Source organism: Mobula hypostoma, chromosome 2, assembly GCF_963921235.1.
Source record: "Mobula hypostoma chromosome 2, sMobHyp1.1, whole genome shotgun sequence".
Taxonomy (NCBI): Eukaryota; Metazoa; Chordata; class Chondrichthyes; order Myliobatiformes; family Myliobatidae; genus Mobula; species Mobula hypostoma.
Window position 1 is genome coordinate 193064382 of NC_086098.1, and position 19147 is coordinate 193083528.

The 19147-nt window shown below is 39.6% G+C and overlaps 1 protein-coding gene across 7 annotated transcripts in view; it reads left to right on the forward strand.

Annotated features, from left to right (window-relative positions):
• Nucleotides 1-19147, forward strand: part of plagl2 (pleiomorphic adenoma gene-like 2) — a 131052-nt gene that overhangs the window by 93723 nt on the left and 18182 nt on the right. For 3 of the 7 annotated variants that reach the window (XM_063041321.1, XM_063041320.1, XM_063041322.1), the window contains 2 exons: nt 3847-3973; nt 16679-17115. In XM_063041321.1, the coding sequence (XP_062897391.1) occupies nt 16856-17115 (260 nt within the window). In that variant the 5' untranslated portion in view covers nt 3847-3973; nt 16679-16855. Of the gene's footprint in view, nt 1-3846; nt 3974-4545; nt 4788-16678; nt 17116-19147 lie in introns of all 7 variants that reach the window. The other 4 variants (XM_063041325.1, XM_063041326.1, XM_063041327.1 and 1 more) reach the window with 4 other exon arrangements.

The following is a 19147-nucleotide window of genomic DNA, read 5'->3' on the forward strand; positions in this document are numbered from 1 at the left end:
TTTTGCTGAGCATACAACATGCAACATTTTGCAGATATTTTCATAACGCACATATTTTCCAAATATACTATGACTGAAATCTCTGCCTTCCACAATTATTGCTGTGTATTGGCTGAAAACCAAGTGTTATATATGTTACAATTGTGAATGTATGTGTGTAGTTATTTGAAGGAGGATCTTGTATTTATATACTGCCTTTCCCATAGTAAATGAACCAGGATTTTCCACAGAAATGTTGTGCAGAGTTTAACATTGAGCAATATGGGATAGTGAGCTAGCTAAAGCTTACCCAAAAAAAGATAGTTTCTAAAGTAGAGAAGGAGGGATTGACAAAGAGAATTTCTGTCTCTGGGACATAAGTTAATTAAGGCATGATCACTGGTATCAGAATGATGACATTGGGAATGAGCAGGTGGTCAGGTGCAGATGTACTTGATTTTTATATGTTTAACCCTACTATGCATCTAGTCGTGTCTATTACGGGTGAACAGAGACCTTTAGTGAAATAAATTTTATCCTTATTACAGTACATCTGTTCAGTCTTTCTACCACCTAGTGGAGAAAATATACAATTAACACTAATGGAAAATGTATTCTGTGTACTTGGCACATCTTTAGGAAATGTCTTGAAAATATATATTTTAAAATTTAACAAGCCAAATGTGCTGTGAATGCCTTTTAAAATTTGGTTCGCAAATAGTTGTTTTGTGTGGAAAATTTTTAAAATGACTTATTAAACTGACTTATTTGAAATTAACTTATTGATCAAAATACTTTCAAAGTAGTTCATTGAAATTCCAAATAACTTGAATTTCATCCATTGGAGCTCCTCATTGAATAGTAATATCTTTTGTTAATAATATTGAATATCTGTATTTGTGGAAAGAGGTGTAATGCAGTTGAATCTTCTTCACTTGAGATTCTCCATTATGAACAAATTCCTGCTCTTTTGAGTTCAGTTAGTTACCTCATCATAAATTGAAACCACTAATGAACACAGCAGTTTATTGGCGTATGTACAAAAGTAACATTAGAGAGCAGATTGAGTGTATCCTGCAAATAGTTGGAGTAATTCTGAATGCTTTGTGGTGGCATTCAGCTCAACTCCACCCCCATCATTTCCCTCCTTACAGATGAGGGAACTCGCTGTCTGATCCTTGCCCACAATCATGTAGCAACAAGGCCCCAAATGGTGTACCGCTGAAGTTTTGATCCTCTGGTTCTGAACGGCCATTTATCGTGGGTAAGGCTTTGGACTAGCAGATGGCATGAAGGTTGATTACGTTGTAAATAGTGCAGAAGGTTGTTGAGTGTTACGACGGAGTATAGATAGGAGAAGTGGTAGGTAGTGTTAAATCTGGGAAAATGTGAAGTGACAAACTTTGGAAAATCCAGCTTGAAGGCAGTAAAAGGTTAAATGGTAATATTCTTAGCAGTGTGGAAGAGCAGAGGGATTTTGGGGTCAAGGTCATATATCCCTCAAAGTTGTAATGCAAGTTGATGGGGTGATTAATAAAGCATGTTGTGCACTGCCTTTTTGTTAGTTGGGGGGAAATTGAGTTCAGGAGCCGCAAGGTAATGTTGCAGCTCTATAAAACTCTGGTTAGACCACACTGTGAAATGGGGACATCTCTTTTTTCCTTATTAGGGAGAGAGAGAGCCTGTGGTATGTTGATTTACCAGGTGAACGATTAGTCTTTGGGGTATTGCAAGTTTGTGTCTTTATTGATGCTTTGCTGCACACTTGAGTGCTTAGTGTGGGGTGCTGATACTTTTTTTTTGGCTGGTGGGGAGGGAGATCATTGCTTTGTTGCTGCTTATGCGTGGGGGGGAGCTGGGGAGGGCTTGGGGGTTCTAATATTTAACTGTTATTGATTCTTTGGGGCACTCTGTTTTTGTGGCTGGTTGTGAAGAAAAAAGAATTTCAGGATGTGTATTGTATGTATTTCTCTGACATTAAATGTACCTCTGAAACTTTGAAACCTTTGAAACTTGGAGTATTGTGCTTGATTCTGCTTGCTTCCTTATTGGAACAATGTGGACAATGTAGTGCGGGTGCAGAGGCGATATCTGAAGCTGTTGCCGGGATTAGAGAACATGTTTTAAGAGGAAAGGTTGAGCGAGGTAGGTCTTTTCTCTTTAGAGCAACTTAATATGAGAGATGACTTGATAGAGGTGTAGAAGATTGAGAGGCATGGATAGAGTGGACACCCAACACCTTTTTCCCAGGATGGTGATTGAAGAAAAGTTTAAGGGAGGTGTTAGAGGTTTTTTTTTACAGAGTGGTAGGTACTGTAAAAGAATGCTGGGAGTAAAGGCTAATAGAGATGTGTAAAAGTCTCTTAGATAGGCATGGACATAAGAAAATTGTAGGTTTATGGGCTTTGTAGATAGGAATGATTAGATTGATCATAGGGTAGGTTTTTAAGAGATTGGCTCAACATAGGGCCTGTACTGTTCTGTGCTTTATGGCTAATTATGTAAAAATTGTCTGATAATACTTAAACATTGAAAACCTATTAAATCATTTTAGTAGATTAAGTACATTTAAAAAATTGTTAATCAAAAGTAAAATAAAAGCTGATGGACCTGTTCCCAAACAAAAGAAAATCTGAAGATGTTGTAAATCCAAGCAACACAAATTGCTGCAGGAACTCAGCAGGCCATGCAGCATCCACGGAAATGAATAGACAGTCGACGCTTTGGGCTGAGACCCTTTGGCAGGACCTGTTCCTGTGCTGTATGACTGGGACTCTTTTTTTTAAAAGGAAAGAGCTTACTTTAATTTCTAGCTGTGAAATCCTCTTCAGATAAATAGGGATTCTGGTCCTCATGAGGTATGGGTTGTTGGGTTTGGGATTTCAGGGGCAAATTTCCAATATGATGCGGAGGAGTCCCAACGTGTTCCAGCTCCACCAATACCCTCCATTTGGCAAATATCATTTAGTTCATCCTGGCCAGAAGCCAATGAATGCTAGAGGGATTTGACCCAGTGTATCCATTAATGATTTTGAATCTTATTGATTGCTTTTTGCAATTAAATGCTGCCTGTTAGCTACACCACACAATGTTCTTACTAATTTAGCAATTTGACTTGAGCTGCTAATGGTGATCCATTGTGCTTCATTGAACAAAATGTTCTATTTTGTGAAAACTGTATTTGTCAGGCTAACATAGTGACATAGTAATTTTGCATAGTAGGGGAATTAAGGATTATGAGGAAAAAAACAAGTACTTGGAGATGGGTCTATGGGCAGATCAGCCATGATCTTACTGAATGGCGGAGCAAGCTCGACAGGCCAGTTGGCCTACTTCTGCTCTTACCTGTAACAAAATCACTGGTCACTGCATGGAACAAAATTGTTCCTTGTGTCAAGTCCAAACAACTCTTCTATCAGCAATCAAGTTCTATACTCTCCTGACCCTGATCCATAGTATTGAAAGTTCTCTTCTTTAAAGTGCTCGTTCAGATCTCCCTTGAATGCTACAGTAGAATTTACTTGCACTTAATTTTATAAGTTTCCATTGAAACAAGTTGTAGATATTGGTCACTGATGATCATCCTTGCATTTGAAAAAAGTTTACTGAATAATGACAGAGGTAATTCTTTACAAATGGTCATACTTGAAATTAATCATGGGGATCTGAATCCTTTGTGGAAACCATTTGGCAAGTTTGTTCTTTCCATTCTAGAAATCTTATTTGGTAATAAGGGTTTATTAAAAACTCTGAAATTTAGCTGTTTGGTTCAGACTGTGTCATTAAAGTTATAGCTGCTTTTCTTCATTAAAGAATCCTGCTTACTGAAATTAATGTGATGCTTATTTAATTTGTTTTTTTATGCAGGTCAGTAAAGATGTGCAGCAACACTTTCTGGTCTCCTCCAACAAGAATTGTTGGAACTGGCTGAAAAGGGATTGTTTGTATAGAACTGGAAGAGATTAATGCACATGTGGAACAAATCATGCCAAAGGTAAATCTGTTACTGTTCTAGATGTTCTTTATAGAGTACATGGTGGAATTGAAGAAAATGAAGTTAATTTTTAGTAGAATGGTATGACCTCATGATGACCTAGAAATCAGGAATCCCAGTAGTTAGAGGTTTTTTGATGGTATAAGTCTGCCAGTAAGATAAATGGATTGGTACACTTACAATAATGAACATTTGCCTCTTGAAATTGCTTAACTGGTGATGGGATTACCAGTGTGTGAATCTAAGGGCAGTATATGGTGACATATACATAATTAGAAAATAAATTTACCTTGAACTTTGGCACCACTACTATTATCAATCTGTTCTTCAGCTGAGATAAAGTAGAAGTCCTGTTGGGCGATCTTTGTCCGCATGACAGTACTTCCATTCAGGGGTGATCCTGTTTTGTTTTATTTTATCAGATATGTTCATTTTGAGAATGTTGTTTATTTCTTCCACACCATTTAAAAAGAGATTGAAAGGCTAAACCAGGTGAACTTGGGTGTAGAGTGTAGGATGTTTAATTGCTTTGTGCGAGGCAGATTGAAATCTCTGTGTTTTACCCTGTGCAGGTTTCGTTGGGCCAGGCGTCTCCTGTGACAGAGAGAAGGTGTGCAATTGCTTCCCAGGTCTCTGCTGATTCCATTTATCAGTGGTTGTTCAGAAGTGTAGAGCTGTGGCCTGCCCCACATTCTCTGCCTTTTTAGGTAGATAATAAATGCAGGTCAAATATTTACCACAGAGTTATGACTGAGAACGGGATAAATTTGCAGGGGTGAATTTGAACCACTGTCCTTCATGACGCCTCCATGCTGTAAGTTTTACTGTTATCCTCTCACAGTCACTTATCCTAACAATATTTTGTCAGCTTAAGGACATATTCATCAACACTGGAAGTTTTACATTTAAAGGCAAAGATCCAGCTAAAGTGAGGATTGTGGTCAGTAGACTTCCACCACCACTTTCAGACTACTCCATACTCCTTAACAATCGTATGTAACATATTTTTTCAAAAACATTCTAGGATGAGGTACCATAATACCATGTTGTATTCAATATTCAGTCATCATAGGTACGACCACTGCAGGTACAACTGGAAACATTCCTTTTTAAACACAACAGCCATCTATTGAGCAAAAATTCTGCAGCAATGCTCGTGTAAGAGCTCAGGACCAAAATAATAAGAGAGAGATTTTAATTCTTATAGCATCTTTGATGTTCTTATGATATCCCCTGATCATTCACAGTTACAAATAAATCTTTGACACACACAGTTGGAAGAGATGGTAGCAGTTAGTTTGTGCTTAGTGTCACCAAAAACATGATAATCAGAAAATCTGCTTGCAGTAATCAGTGATAAAAATTGGCCAGGGTACAGTGAAGAACAATTCTACAATGGAGAAGTGCTATGGGGTTGTTTGCATCTGTTCAAGAGGGCAATTAAGTCCTGCTATTAAATATCTTATCCTAAAGCTGGTGCTTCCAACAGTGTAGCACACTTTCAGTGTTGCTGTGAAGTATCTGACTGAATATTGTGCTCAAAGCACTGTGGTGTGAACCTGCATCCATCTGGGATGAGAGTGATGGCTCACATCTATCATGGATTAGTAAAATGTAATGGAGTCCAGCATGGTGGAATTGTGAATGATCTCTAACTGGGCCAAGAAATGTTACACCAGATCAAAGGATGTATTAATCTGAGATCTTTATTTGTGATCTGTTTGTTAATAAAATTCAAGATCTTGAGGCAGAGGATCAGAGATGAATTTAAATTTAGCAAATGTAAGTAAGTGATCTCAAGTTTAGTTTTGGGAAATGGTAATTATATGCTCTCTGGTGGGTTATTTTTTTTCTGGGGAGACAGTTCTTTTGTAGACACACTAGACTTTTCAAGCACAGTTCAGTGCCTTGGTCTCTCAAAATCTGTAATTGCTTTGTTACTGTCAAAGGACAGATTAGATTTTCATGCAACTTTCTACTTCATTGATGTATTGATTCTTCACCATATATTATGAGGATCCTAGATCTCTTTTTTCCTGACAGACAGAGGATGGTGGATGAGCTGGCAACAGAAGTTTACTGTAATTACTTTGTTACTGTCAAAGGATAGATTAGCTTTCTATCTATCGAGTGGTCTGACTCCGAAGTTTCAGCTACAAAAGTTGCCATGTAATCTAGAAGACCCAGCAAACTGCTCGTATTTAGATCATGACTTTAAGCACTAAATAAAAATGAAGAATTCTTTTATTTGTTACCATGTTAAAATTGCTGCTATGTTGTGTGGCTCATTGGCAGCTTGTAAGTTTTCTTTGCACCACTGCATATTCAAGATTCAATCTTAATGTCATTTCCTGTACGCAAGTGTACAACAGTGGTTCTCAGCATCTTCCTGTGGTGATGTGAATTTTTTGTCAAAGCTAGGCCAATTTATTTGACAGCTCTTAACTGGATATTATTTCATCCAATAGGAGTCACAGCTCTGCTACTTCTACCAAGGCAACAGATCTGATTAATATCATTTTTTAAAAATTCTACTTCGATTCATGCGGTGCCTTTTGAAATAGTAAAATGCCCCATAGTATTTCATTCATTGGAGCTAAGTTCATTTGTTATGTTTGGAGATTTTGGAGACGATAACCAAAAGTTTGATTAAACAGCTAGGTGGGGAAAAAGTGAACTAGAGGACGAAAGAGTGATAGAGGAAACCCTGAAGCTTTGGTTAAGGTATCGAAAAGGGTGAAACATTAAAAATAAATGTAATAAATAAGCCATGGGTGAAGAAAAGCAGAGGGCTGTGTGTGACTGATTTGGGTTAGAACATGCAACTGTACAATACAGGCTCTTTGCCCACAATGTTGTGCTTATCCTCTAACTTACACTAAGATTAATCTAATCATTCCCTCCCACATAGTCCTTCGTTTCTCTTTCATCCATGTGCCTATCTAAGAGTCTCTTAAATATCCCTAATGGATAGAAACATAGAAAACCTACAGCACAATACAGGCCCTTTGGCCCACAAAGCTGTGCTGAACGTGTCCTAAACTCAGAAATTACCTAGTGTTAGCCATAGCCCTCTATTTTTCTGAGCTCCGTGTGCCTGTCTAGGAGTCTCTTAAAAGACCCTATTGTATCTGCTTCCACCACCGTCGCCGGCAGCCCATTCCACGCACTCAGCACTCTCTATGTATTAAAAAATAAACTTACTCCGGACATCTCCTCTGTACCTACTTCCAGGCACCTTAAAACTGTGCCCTCTCATGCTAGCCATTCCAGCCTGAGAAAAAGCCTCTGACTATCCATATGATCAATGCCTCTCATCATCTTATACACCTCTATGAGGTCACCTCTCATCCTCCGTCACTCCAAGGAAAAAAGGCCGAGTTCACTCAGCCTATTCTCATAAGGCATGCTCCCCAATCCAGGCAACATCCTTGTAAATCTCCTCTGCACGCTTTCTATGGTTTCCACATCCTTCCTGTAGTGAGGTGACCAGAACTGAGCACAGTAATCCAAGTGGGGTCTGACCAGGGTCCTGCATAGCTGTAACATTACCTCTCGACTCCTAAACTCAATACAATGATTGATGAAAGCCAATGCACCGTATGCTTTCTTAACCACACAGTCAACCTGCGCAGCAGCTTTGCGTGTCCTATGGGCTCGGACTCCAAGATCCCTCTGATCCTCCACACTGCCAAGAGTCTTACCATTAATACTATATTCTGCCATCATATTTGACCTACCAAAATGAACCACCTCACACTTATCTGGGTTGAGCTCCATCTGCCACTTCTCAGCCCAATTTTGCATTTTTTCAATGTCCCATTGTAACCTTTGACAGCCCTCCACGCTATTCACAACACCCGCAACCTTTGTGTTATCAGCAAATTTACTAACCCATCCCTCCACTTCCTCATCCAGGTTATTTATAAAATTCACGAAGAGTCGGGGTCCCAGAACAGATCCTTGAGGCACACCACTGGTGACCGACCTCCATGCAGAATATGACCCATCTTTAACCACTGTTTGGCTTCTGTGGGCAAGCCAGTTCTGGATCCATAAAGCAATGTCCACTTGGATCCCATACCTCCTTACTTTCTCAATAAGCCTTACATGGGGTACCTTATCAAATGCCTTGCTGAAATCCATATACACTATATCTACTGCTTTACCTTCATCAATGTGTTTAGTCACATCCTCAAAAAATTCAATCAGGCTCGTAAGGCACGACCTGCCTTTCACAAAGCCATGCTGACTATTCCTGATAATATTATGCCTCTCCAAATGTTCATAAATCCTGCCTCTCAGGATCTTCTCCATCAACTTACCAAACACTGAAGTAAGTCTCACTGGTTTATAATTTCCTGGGCTATCTCTACTCCTTTTCTTGAATAATGGAACAACATCTGTAACTCTTGCTTCGGCTCATGGCTTAATTCAGGGGTGATAGCCCCCGGCCCGGCCAAGCTTAAGAAATCTCGTTTGGGTGGATGCTGTGCGATGTGTCCCCTGTTACAAATCAGTACCCCGAAATGACAAACAGTATGCAATATGCAAGTAAACAATTAAGCTTTATAATTCTTACTTTGACTGTATGCTTAGTAAAGAAAATGGAAAAAAAAAGAAAAAGGGCTCAATCTTATGAAACAGGCTATTGCACAATGTTGGAAGTCACTAATAAGCCGATCGTCCACCATCGACCTCCTCCGATTGTCGCTGTCCTTCGGACCCTCGCTCCAAGTCCACCCTGTCTGGCGGTCTCCCAACTCTCTCCATTCGCGTCTTCTCTCCTCATCTCTCCCTGGCAAAAGACCGTGAAAATCTCTCTTCCAGGCTCACAAGAAAGAACAACAGCATTCCAAACCCCGTTATCTCTGGTCATAACCCAAACATTGCTGCTACAGAGAAACCATTACATTATCAGTGAAACCTTGCAGCATGTTACACAGCAGTGATGATGTTACACCTCCAATCCTCCGGAACCTCTCCCGTCCCCATTGATGATGCAAAGATCATCGCCAGAGGCTCAGCAATCTCCTCCCTCGCCTCCCACAGTAGCCTGGGGTACATCTCGTCTGGTCCAACTTGATGCTTTCCAAAAGCTCCAGCACATCCTCTCTTTTAATATCTACATGCTCAAGCTTTTCAGTGCAGTGTGCCTATCTCAGGGATCTGATTAGATCTAAGGTAAAAATTGGGTGATGTAATGGATTGACTGAAAAACAAGAGAATTCTATGATGAAAACATTGCTGAACAAAATACTGGTACATGCCAATGTGTAACGGCACTAGGAGAACAGGATTTAATGCAAATTAGGATACAAGCTTAAAAATAGAATGGACAATTGCAAATGAAATTGAAACAGAGATGAGACAGAAGTTGTGAGCGGTGTTACAGTGAAAGAAATAGACAGTTTTGTTGTTGTCTTACTTTGTGATTGAGCTACCATATTTGCCAACTGTATTTTGTTTGGTCTTCGAAAATGGCCATGGAAAATTATAGAAATTGGCTACTGCACAAAGAGTGCATCGGGATTGAAAACCAGTTACTTTGAGCTCTTTTACAGCAAGTTGGAGGGAACATTGTAGCTGATTCAGGACTGGACGTCAAATGTTAGCACATTATATAGGATAAAAAGGGTACCCTGGGATAGTGGGGTATAGCTGGGTACCATTACCATTAACCTGATAGTGTCTTAATGATATTTCCAATGAGAAGTATGTTAGAATTCCATAGGATAAAGGTAGCTATTCTGGGAGGACTTTTGATGTCTAGTGTAGGAGTGGATGAGAATCCATTGTAGGTGATAATCTATTTACCTTTCATTAATTAAGTTAAACATTAAGGAATAGTGGTATAGCTAGCCAAGCCAGAAACCTCAGATAAGCTGAGCACTGGAGTGGAAGAATTCGCCCTATTTGCTGTAATTGTGGACACTTGTGATTTTCTTCCTTTCCCACCCTGCCACACCCAGCTCCCCAATCCTCCAAACTGTTGCAGGATAGAAACCTGTGAGGAAATAAAGGGAATCAGGGAAAGATAGCCATATGCAAGGAAAAGGAGGTTGATGTTATCACCTGAGGAACCAATGATTGGTTTCATTTGGGCGATGTGTGCAAGTAGTATTTGAGAGAGACAGGGCCAGCTGAGAATGATCCAATTAACAAGATCAGCTACCAGAACGAAACGTTAGATAGGCACGTTAGATAAGTGGAAGGTATTGGAGTTTGGTCTTCTGGACAAAATGACCTTGGCAAAGGCATGAGGGGAGATGGGAGAGAAAGCAAGCAATGTTGTGAGCTCAGAATTGTGAGCAAAATGAGCTGAAATTTTGTGAACAATGTCCAGTTAGGCTTAGTTACATTCAACTTTACCTGAATTTTCTCCTGCACTTGCAGAACATTTTGTGTCCCTTCTGGCTGCCCCTCCCCCAACCCCCCCCCCCCCCTTTTGTATGAGTATTTATACAATTTATACAGGTTTGTTCTGCAGCTAATTAAACAGATGTTTGAAGTCTCTCAGAGAGTAATAATATCAAGATCGAAGAGCTACTCCATTGTTTGCTTTAAAATATACACCTATACTGCGTAATATTCTTGTCCTGATGAAGCAGCATAATGTTGTTGAAGCTGATTCAGTAAATCCCCCTAATCATATCTGAGCTAATTTCCATGCTGTGTTACTCCATTTAAAACTGGTTTGTTGAACATTTAATTTATGTCTGGCATGCCTTTTAAATAATAAATGGGGAAGCTCTATAGGTGTAAAGGTTTCCAAAATATTTATGGATATCAATGTGAACTTGGGCACTATTCAGTTAACTTTGGTAGCCTTACAGGGATTCTGCTGTGTCTTGAATTGGCACGTCCTAATTGTATGTGATTTTGGAATAGAAAAACTATCCAATGCCTTTTTGGTTGGAGCATGAAACCTGCAAATATTTTCTTTGCATTCAGCTGATGTCACCAATCTGCATACCTTGACTCCAGTTGTTAGCAGATCAGTTTAGCATCATAACAGCAGTTCATTGTACCCATAAAGCAAGTTCATAGTTGACCAGCATATGATTATTGTGACACCACAATTTCTGCCCTAATAGTTCATAATTCTGAAAGACTGGTGGTTTACTTGTGTTGTACACCATTCACATTTAATTTTATTTTATTGTTCTCATCACAAGGAAGGGATGTCTGTGAAATTCTGTATTATAACCAACAGAAAGCATGCTAAACTCTAAGAAAATATCAGCCAATATTTCAGTGAAGTGAACATTTGGTGGAAAGCAGAATGAAGTAACCCAGTGGTGAACTGATATGATTTGCAGTATTATCAGATCAGTGAAGAGGTGTTGTGACAGACATGGATTTATGAGGGAACAAACCTTCAGTCAACCCAATACAAGATAATCTCCCAATTTCTTAGAAATTTATTATGCTGTAAGGAGATTGTTATGGCCATTCTCAGAATACTGCTTTATGAAGGAGCTGTATATGTTCCCACATCACAACACTGTTTCAGCCTTAAAAGGTGCCTGTTTTAGTACCCGTCTGGAGTTTTTAACTTGTGATTAGGCCTCCTGTCCCCATTGCCATTTTGGACAGCAACTTTCAAGCCACCCATTATCTCTTTGAAAAATATTCCTCATCTTCCTTCCATTCCTGAGGAACTATGGAATTATTTACCAATCAATTTCAGGATGATACTGACATTAATTTTGCATGACAGTCTCTGGCTCTTCATTGCTGAGCAAATACATGCTTTTAGAAATATGAGATTTAAGATTAGTTTTATTCGTCGCGTGTGCATCGAAACATACAGTGAAAAGCATTTGTTTGTGTCAACATCCAACAGCCATGTGTAAAATATTGTAACTTTATGTACAGTGAAAATCTTTGAAATACAGTGACCTTCATTTTGTAGGTGGCTATTTTGAGCACGTCAAAACTCCTTACGAGACAGTTACTTGTGTTGCATGAGGGAGAAATGTTGACAAGGATTTCAGGGGTTCTTCCTGGTCTTTGAATTGTAATGTAGACTCTTTCATTCACTCATTTGAAAAGTAACAATTCTAATAAGACCATAAGACATAGGAGCAGAATTAGTTCATTCACTCATGGATCCTTTTTTCCCCTCCTCAGCCCCACTCCCCGGTCTTCTCTCGGTAACCTGTGACACCGTTGCCAATTGAGAAACTATCAAGCTCAGATACAGTTAGAGCCCTAGCCTCCACAGCTGCCTGTGGTAATAAATTCCATAAGTTCACCACCCTCTGGCTTAAGAAATTTCTTCGCATCTCTGTCCTGAGGTTGTGTCCTCTTTTCCTAGACTCCCTCACCATGGGAAACACCCTTTCCACATCTACTCTGTTTAGGGCCTTCAACATTCGAAAGGTTTCAGTGAGATTACCCCTCTCCTCCTCCTAAATTCCAGTGAGTACAGACCCAGAGTCATCAAACATACCTCGTATGATAACCCTTTCATTCCCGGAATCATCCTTGTGAATCCTCTTCAATGCCAGCACATCTTTTCTTAGATGAGGCGCCCAAAACTGTTCACAATACTCAAGGTGAGGCCTCTCCAGTGCCTTATAAAACCTCAGCATCACATCTCTGCTTTTGTATTCTTGACCCCTTGAAACAAATGCTGGCATTGCATTTGCCTTCCACACCACTGACTCTACCTGCAAGTTAATCTTTAGGGTGTTCTGCAGAAGGACTCCCAAGTCCCTTTGTGTGTCAGATTTTTGGATTTTCTTCCCGTTTAGAAAATAGTCTGTACATTTATTTCTACTACAAAAGTGCACGGCCATGCATTTTCCAACACTGTATTTCATTTTCCATTTTCTTGCCCATTCACATCATCGACCCCTGCAGAACACCACTCGTGTCAGCCAACCAGAAAAAGATCCTTTTATTCCCACTTGCTGCCTCCTACCAATCAGCCAATGCTCTAACCATGCCAGTAACCTTCCTATAATACCATGGGCTCTTAACTTGGTAAGCAGCCTCGTGTGTGGCACCTTGCCAAAGGCCTTTAAGTCCAAATATATAACATCTGCTGCAGCCCCTTTATCTACCTCTACTTGTAATCTCCTCAAAGAATTCCAACAGGTTCATCAGGCAGGATTTTCCCTGAAAGAAACCATGCTGATATTGTCTTATCTTGTCCTTTGTCACCAAGTATTCCATCACCTCATCCTTAACAATTGACTCTTAACATCTTCCCAGCCACTGATGTCAGGCTAACTGGTCTATAATTTCCTTTCTGCTGCCTTCCTCCTTTCTTAGAGTAAAGTGACATTTGCAATTTTCCAGTCCTCTGGTACCATGCCAGAGTCCATTGATTTTTGAAAGATCATTACTAATGCTTCCACAATCTCTACCGCTACCTCTTTCAGAATCTTAAGGTGCAGTCCGGGTGACTTATGTACCCTTGGGTCTCTCAGCTTTTTGAGCACCTTCTCCGTTGTAATAGTAACTGCACTCACTTCTCTTCCCTCACACCCTTCAGCACCTGGCACACTGCTAGCGAAGACTGATGCAAAATACTCATTTAGTTCTTCAGCCATCTCTTTGTCCACTGTTGTTATTTCTCCTGCCTCATTTTCTAGTGGATGAATATCCATTCTCATTTCTCTTTTTTTTTTAAATACTTGAAAAAGCTTTTCACTTTGATATTGTTTGCTAACTTTCATATTTAATCTTTTCCTTCCTAATGATTCTTTTAGTTGCTCTCTATAGGTTTTTAAAAACTTCCTGTCCTCTATCTTCCCGCTAATTTTTGCTTTGTTGTATGCCCTCTCTTTCACTTTTAGATTAGCTTTGACTTCCCTTGTCAGCCACAGTTCTACTACTTTGCCATTTGAGTATTTCTTTGTTTTTTGCACCACCTTCATTTTTCCTAGAAACTCAAGCTATTGCTGCTCTGCTTTCATCCCTGTCAGCAGCTCCTTCCAATACACTCTGGCCAGCTCCTCTCTCATACCACTGGAATTTCCTTTTCTCCACTGAAATACTGCTATTTCAGACTTTACTTTCTCCCTACCAAATTTCAAGTTGAATTCAATCATATTGTGATCAAGGCCTCCTTAAGGGTTCTTTTACCCTAAGCTCCCTAATCACCTCTGGTTCACTACATAACACTCAGTCCAGTATAGCTGATCCCCTAGTAGGCTCAACGACAAACTGCTGTAAAAAGCCATCTCATGGGCATTGACAAACGAGATGCTGCCTGGCCTGCTGAGTTCCTCCAGCATTTTGAATGTGTCGTAGGCATACAACTAATTCACTCTCTTGAGATCCATTACCAACCTGATTTTCCTGATCGAACTGCATGTTGAAATCTCCCATGACTATCATAACATTGCCCTTTTGACATGCCTTTACTATTTTCTGTTGTAAGTTGTGGTCCACATACCAGCTCATGTTGGAAGGCCTGTATATAACTGCCATTAGGGTCCTTTTACCTTTTACCCTTGCAGTTTCTTAACTCAGCCCACAAGAATTTTACATCTTCCTATCCTTTGTCATATTTCTGTACTGATTTGATGCCATTCTTTAACAGTAGAGCCACACCACCCCCCTGCTTACTTTCCTACCCCTCTGACAGAACATGAAACCTTGGACATTCAGATCACAACTACAGCCATCCTTCACCGTGATTCAGTGATGTTCACATCATGCCTGACAATCTGCAATAGCGCAACAAGATCATCCACCTTATTTCTTATACTCTATGCATTAAGATAGAACACTTTGAGTACTATATTTGCTACCCTTTTTGATTCTGCCTTCCTAATACACTGATACTTACCCAGCTGGTTGAAAATTTGTCCTATCATCTGCTTGCCCTTCCTGACAGTCTGACAGCACACTATCTTTGTTCTTTTACCAACCTAAGTGGCTTCACTCCGGTTTCCACCTCACAAATTAGTTTAAACCCTCCCCAAAAGCTCTAACAAACCTGCCCACGAGAATATTGAGAATATTGGTCCTCCTCGGATTCGGGTGCAACCTGTCCGTTTTGTGCAGGTCATATCTCCCCTCAGCAGAGATCCCAATGATCCAAAAACCTGAAGCCCTGCCCCCTGCACCAGCTGTTCAGCCATTCATTAATCTGCCAGATCATCCTCTTTCTACCCTCACTGGTGCCTGGCACAGGTAGTTATCCAGAAATTACTATGCTGGAGGTCCTACTTAGCTTTCTGCCTAGCTCTGTAAATTCTCGTTGCAGGACTTCATTGCTTTCCCTTCCTATGTCATTGGTACCAATATGTATCAAGACATCTGGCTGCTCTCCCTCCCCCTTCGAAATGCTGTGGGCATGATCCAACATGTCCCTTACTCTGGCATCTGGGAGGCAACATACCATTTGGGTGTCCTGTTCATATCCACAGAATCTCCTGTTTGTTCCCCTGACTATTGAGTCCCCCATCACTTTTGCTCCCCTCTTCTCCCTCTTTACCTTCTGCACCACGGACCTATACGCGGTCCTGATAACCTGGTCTCTATGGCATTCCCCTGAGAGATGATTCCCCCACAACAGTATCCAAAACTGTATACTTATTATTGAGGGGAATGGCCACAGGGGTGCTCTGCACTAACTGCCTATTCACATTTCCATTTCTCCTGCCAGTCACCCAGCTACTCGTCTCCTGCAATGTAGGGTTGACTACTTCCCTCACTCTCCTCACTCTCCCATACAAGCTGAAGGTCATTCAGCTGCTGCTCCAAATCCCTAACATGGTCTTTAAGGAGCTGCAGCTGGATGCACTTCACACAGGTGTAGTTCCCTGGGTCTCCCACGACTCCCAACATCTAGCATGAAGACCATACAACAGCCATTGATTATGCTAGATACAGGAAGAGACAAAAAAAGGGATCCTTAATGAAACTTATCTAGAGCCTCTTTCAAGTTGGTCTCCTTCGAACCAAAGCTTGACACTCCTACACTCACCACTGGGCTCACTACCAACACTGGCAGCCCTGCTTGTTCCTTCTGTACTTTTAAACAAGCGTTGGGGACCATTTCCCCAGTACACATCTCAGCCCAGATTTATAAGGTCAAGGTTGAGTTCTGGAGTTTTCTAAGGGGTTTATTGAGAGAAAACAGTTTGTTGATTTTGTTATTTTGCAGTTTGTTTCTGTCAACTGATTTTGAAAGATAAAGCATAGAATGCTTCCAGTATAATCTGAGACCTAGCCATTAGGATTAATTATATATATTAATGTGGCACATTTTTCCACTTTTGGTTGTTGCCTCCTGAAGTTTCACATCTTAATTTCTAAGCAAAATTGGATTAATTTAACTGCTTTTGTGCCTATTCTTGTCTTTGAGTGACGGCATATATTTGCCCTTTGACCTGGGAGGGTTTTGCTCATAACTGATAATTGATATTTAGAATTCTGGGACAAAGTACTCTTATTACTGAGCCAAACTTTGCTATATGTGTGCTAAGTGAAGATGGCTTTAAGGATGTGGTATACTTATAAGGATTAGTATTGTACCATTTCAGTTTAATTTTTTTTTAAATTAGCTGTTCTATAAAAATGCCCATGTTAGAAAATCTATTCTTCACGAAAATGAAATCCTGACTATCTGACGTTGTTGGTCATTGCTAGCTGAGAAATGGTTAATAAATAAAGATAAATAAAATGATTTTTATGCTGTGTAGAAATGTTAATCTTTGTATTTAATTTGACTTTTAGGCCTAAAAATTGTAAACTGCTCCCATATTGCTGAAGCAGCCTTAAACTCTGGATGCAACAGGTATCTATCAACTGGAAGTGATCATAATACACAGACTGAAAACACAGGAAATACACTTGGTAGCGAGAAGGTGGGTAAAGCCCCATTTTTCTAGGGACTTGGCCAATAAGGCTGCAATGGCAGCCGTTGCCACTGATGACCTAAGTCAAATCACAATAACAAAACAGAAGGAAGATACGCAGAAGGTTTTAGAAGCCAAATGGAAAGGGAAGGAATCAAAGCCAAGGAGAACCCTTGAGTGCCTGATCTGCGGAGCATTCTTCAGCAGTGTTGACAAACTTAAAGTCCATTCATACTCTCACACAGGAGAGAGGCCCTACAAGTGCTCACACCCGGAGTGCACTAAAGCCTTTGTGTCCAAGTATAAACTTCTCAGGTATGGGAAGCTGAATGGGAAAACTGCCCTGAAACCTGTTTATCAAATGTATTTAATCCTTTGAGGACGCAACTTTCTAAATTAATCGTGTTATGTGTATTTTTTTCAGTTAAAAGAAATGTTTTGAAAGAATTGTAAATCCATTAAGAAATGTAACTGAAACAATGTTAAAATGGCAATTAATATATTTTTGAATAACCTCAAATGTGAATCACCTTTTCAAGAAATACTGCAGAAATGCAACAGCAGTCCTCAAAGGGTTAACTTGAATATATACACCTCCTTTAGGCTTACTGAGGATTCTTGCAAACCATCTGCTAAAGACCACTCCACTTCTGACCATTGCCTGCTCCAGTGATTTCTGCTTAAAGTCATGTCACATAATACAGCAAGGATATAATATGCTGCTTGGCTACCATTACAAAATAAGTATATGCCAAATTATTTCCAGGCCCCTCTTCTATTTTTCTAAAAAAAATAGTAAATATTAAATTGTGCATTGGCTGGGAACCTTGTGATGGTTTCTGTAGAAAACAATGCCAAATAGCCATCAGTGTATCATATCATAGAAATATTGGGCTTTATTTAGATTAGTCATGAATTTCCACTTTTTGCTTTGAATTCGTTAGACACCTGATGCACATACTGAAAATACTTTGAAGCAGAATGGCAGCATTTAATTGAATAAAATTGTATATTGTTTCTGCCCAACTACCAGGTGATGCTGGAATGCAAAATTCATAGCAGTTTTATTTCTAATTTGGAAAAGGTGAAAACCAGAAGAATATCATCTAGAAAGAAACAATTACAAGAATCTCTTAGGACAACTCTGATGCTCCTAAAAATTAAATTTTATTCAAAGGAGGAAAAAAAGTACCTGATAGTCAATTCTACCTGTGAAATAAGGTGTTTAAATGCTTTTTAAAACATTTTTAAGAAGGTATAGGAACAGAAATTTTTAAGGGCAAAAGAAAACTTTGTTACCTGTCAATCACACTGAGAAATCAAATGAGCAATGTGGTAATGGAAGGCATGTTTGCACTTCTCTGGCAATTCAAAATGGAAAGCTTAGATTCCAAGATCCCCAGATTCAGAGGGTGGCATATTAACTAATATACCAGCCAGATCCCCTACTGTACCAGTGTCAGTAATATATAGTGGTAATAAAGAAAGTGGAAGAACATGCAAAAATAAATGCTTGTTTTACCAATGAAATTTTTACTGTTATGATTTTTTAAAATTCGAAAATTGATTTAAATCCCATTCAAGAGTTAGTTGTTTGTCCAGCGGGTAGTTGAGTTGAAGCCTGTTTTGTGCTCAGCTGAGTGAAGTGATTGATGAGGCTAGTGGAGTGATCCTTGGGAGTGCATAGCTAAAGATTATGATGAGCTCAGTATTAAGTTGTAATAGATATCCTTAGAGTTATAAAGCTGAGAGAAACCTACTATCAGGCTTTTCAATAAATAATTTTTTTTTAAATTTAGATAGTGGAGAACAGTAGATGATGAATCAATGTAGGGATCTTTTTCTGGGCCATAGCGGGATTAAAGATGCTGAGAATTGGAGAGGGAAGGGGAGATGCAACCAAAGATCAGCCTTAATGTGAATGCAAAACATTTTGAAGAAACTGCTTGTCCTGCATCAAGTTCTTGTTGTGCACATTCAGGGGATTGAAGGTGAGAAGGTTTATAAAAGAAAAATGAGAATGGTTGTCTGTGCCATTCGATCAGTGTACACTGGTCCTGCTGATGTTGTTCGGTCTGAGCTGATAACCAGATTGATCTTTCCAGAGCTCAATTTTTTTTTATTATATTTCTATCCATGAATTGGCAGTTGCTTGTAATTTTCAGCAATGTACTTGTATTTTGTCAGGTAAAAATGAGATAACTGTACTTTCTAAAATGTACATTTTTATCATTACTTAATTTGCAAGTATAGGACTCTAGTTCTGTTTGCCGGTAGCAGTATTTCACTGACGGCCGTTGGTCTTTTCATGCATGATCATCTATCCCAGCTTTAACTAATCAAATGC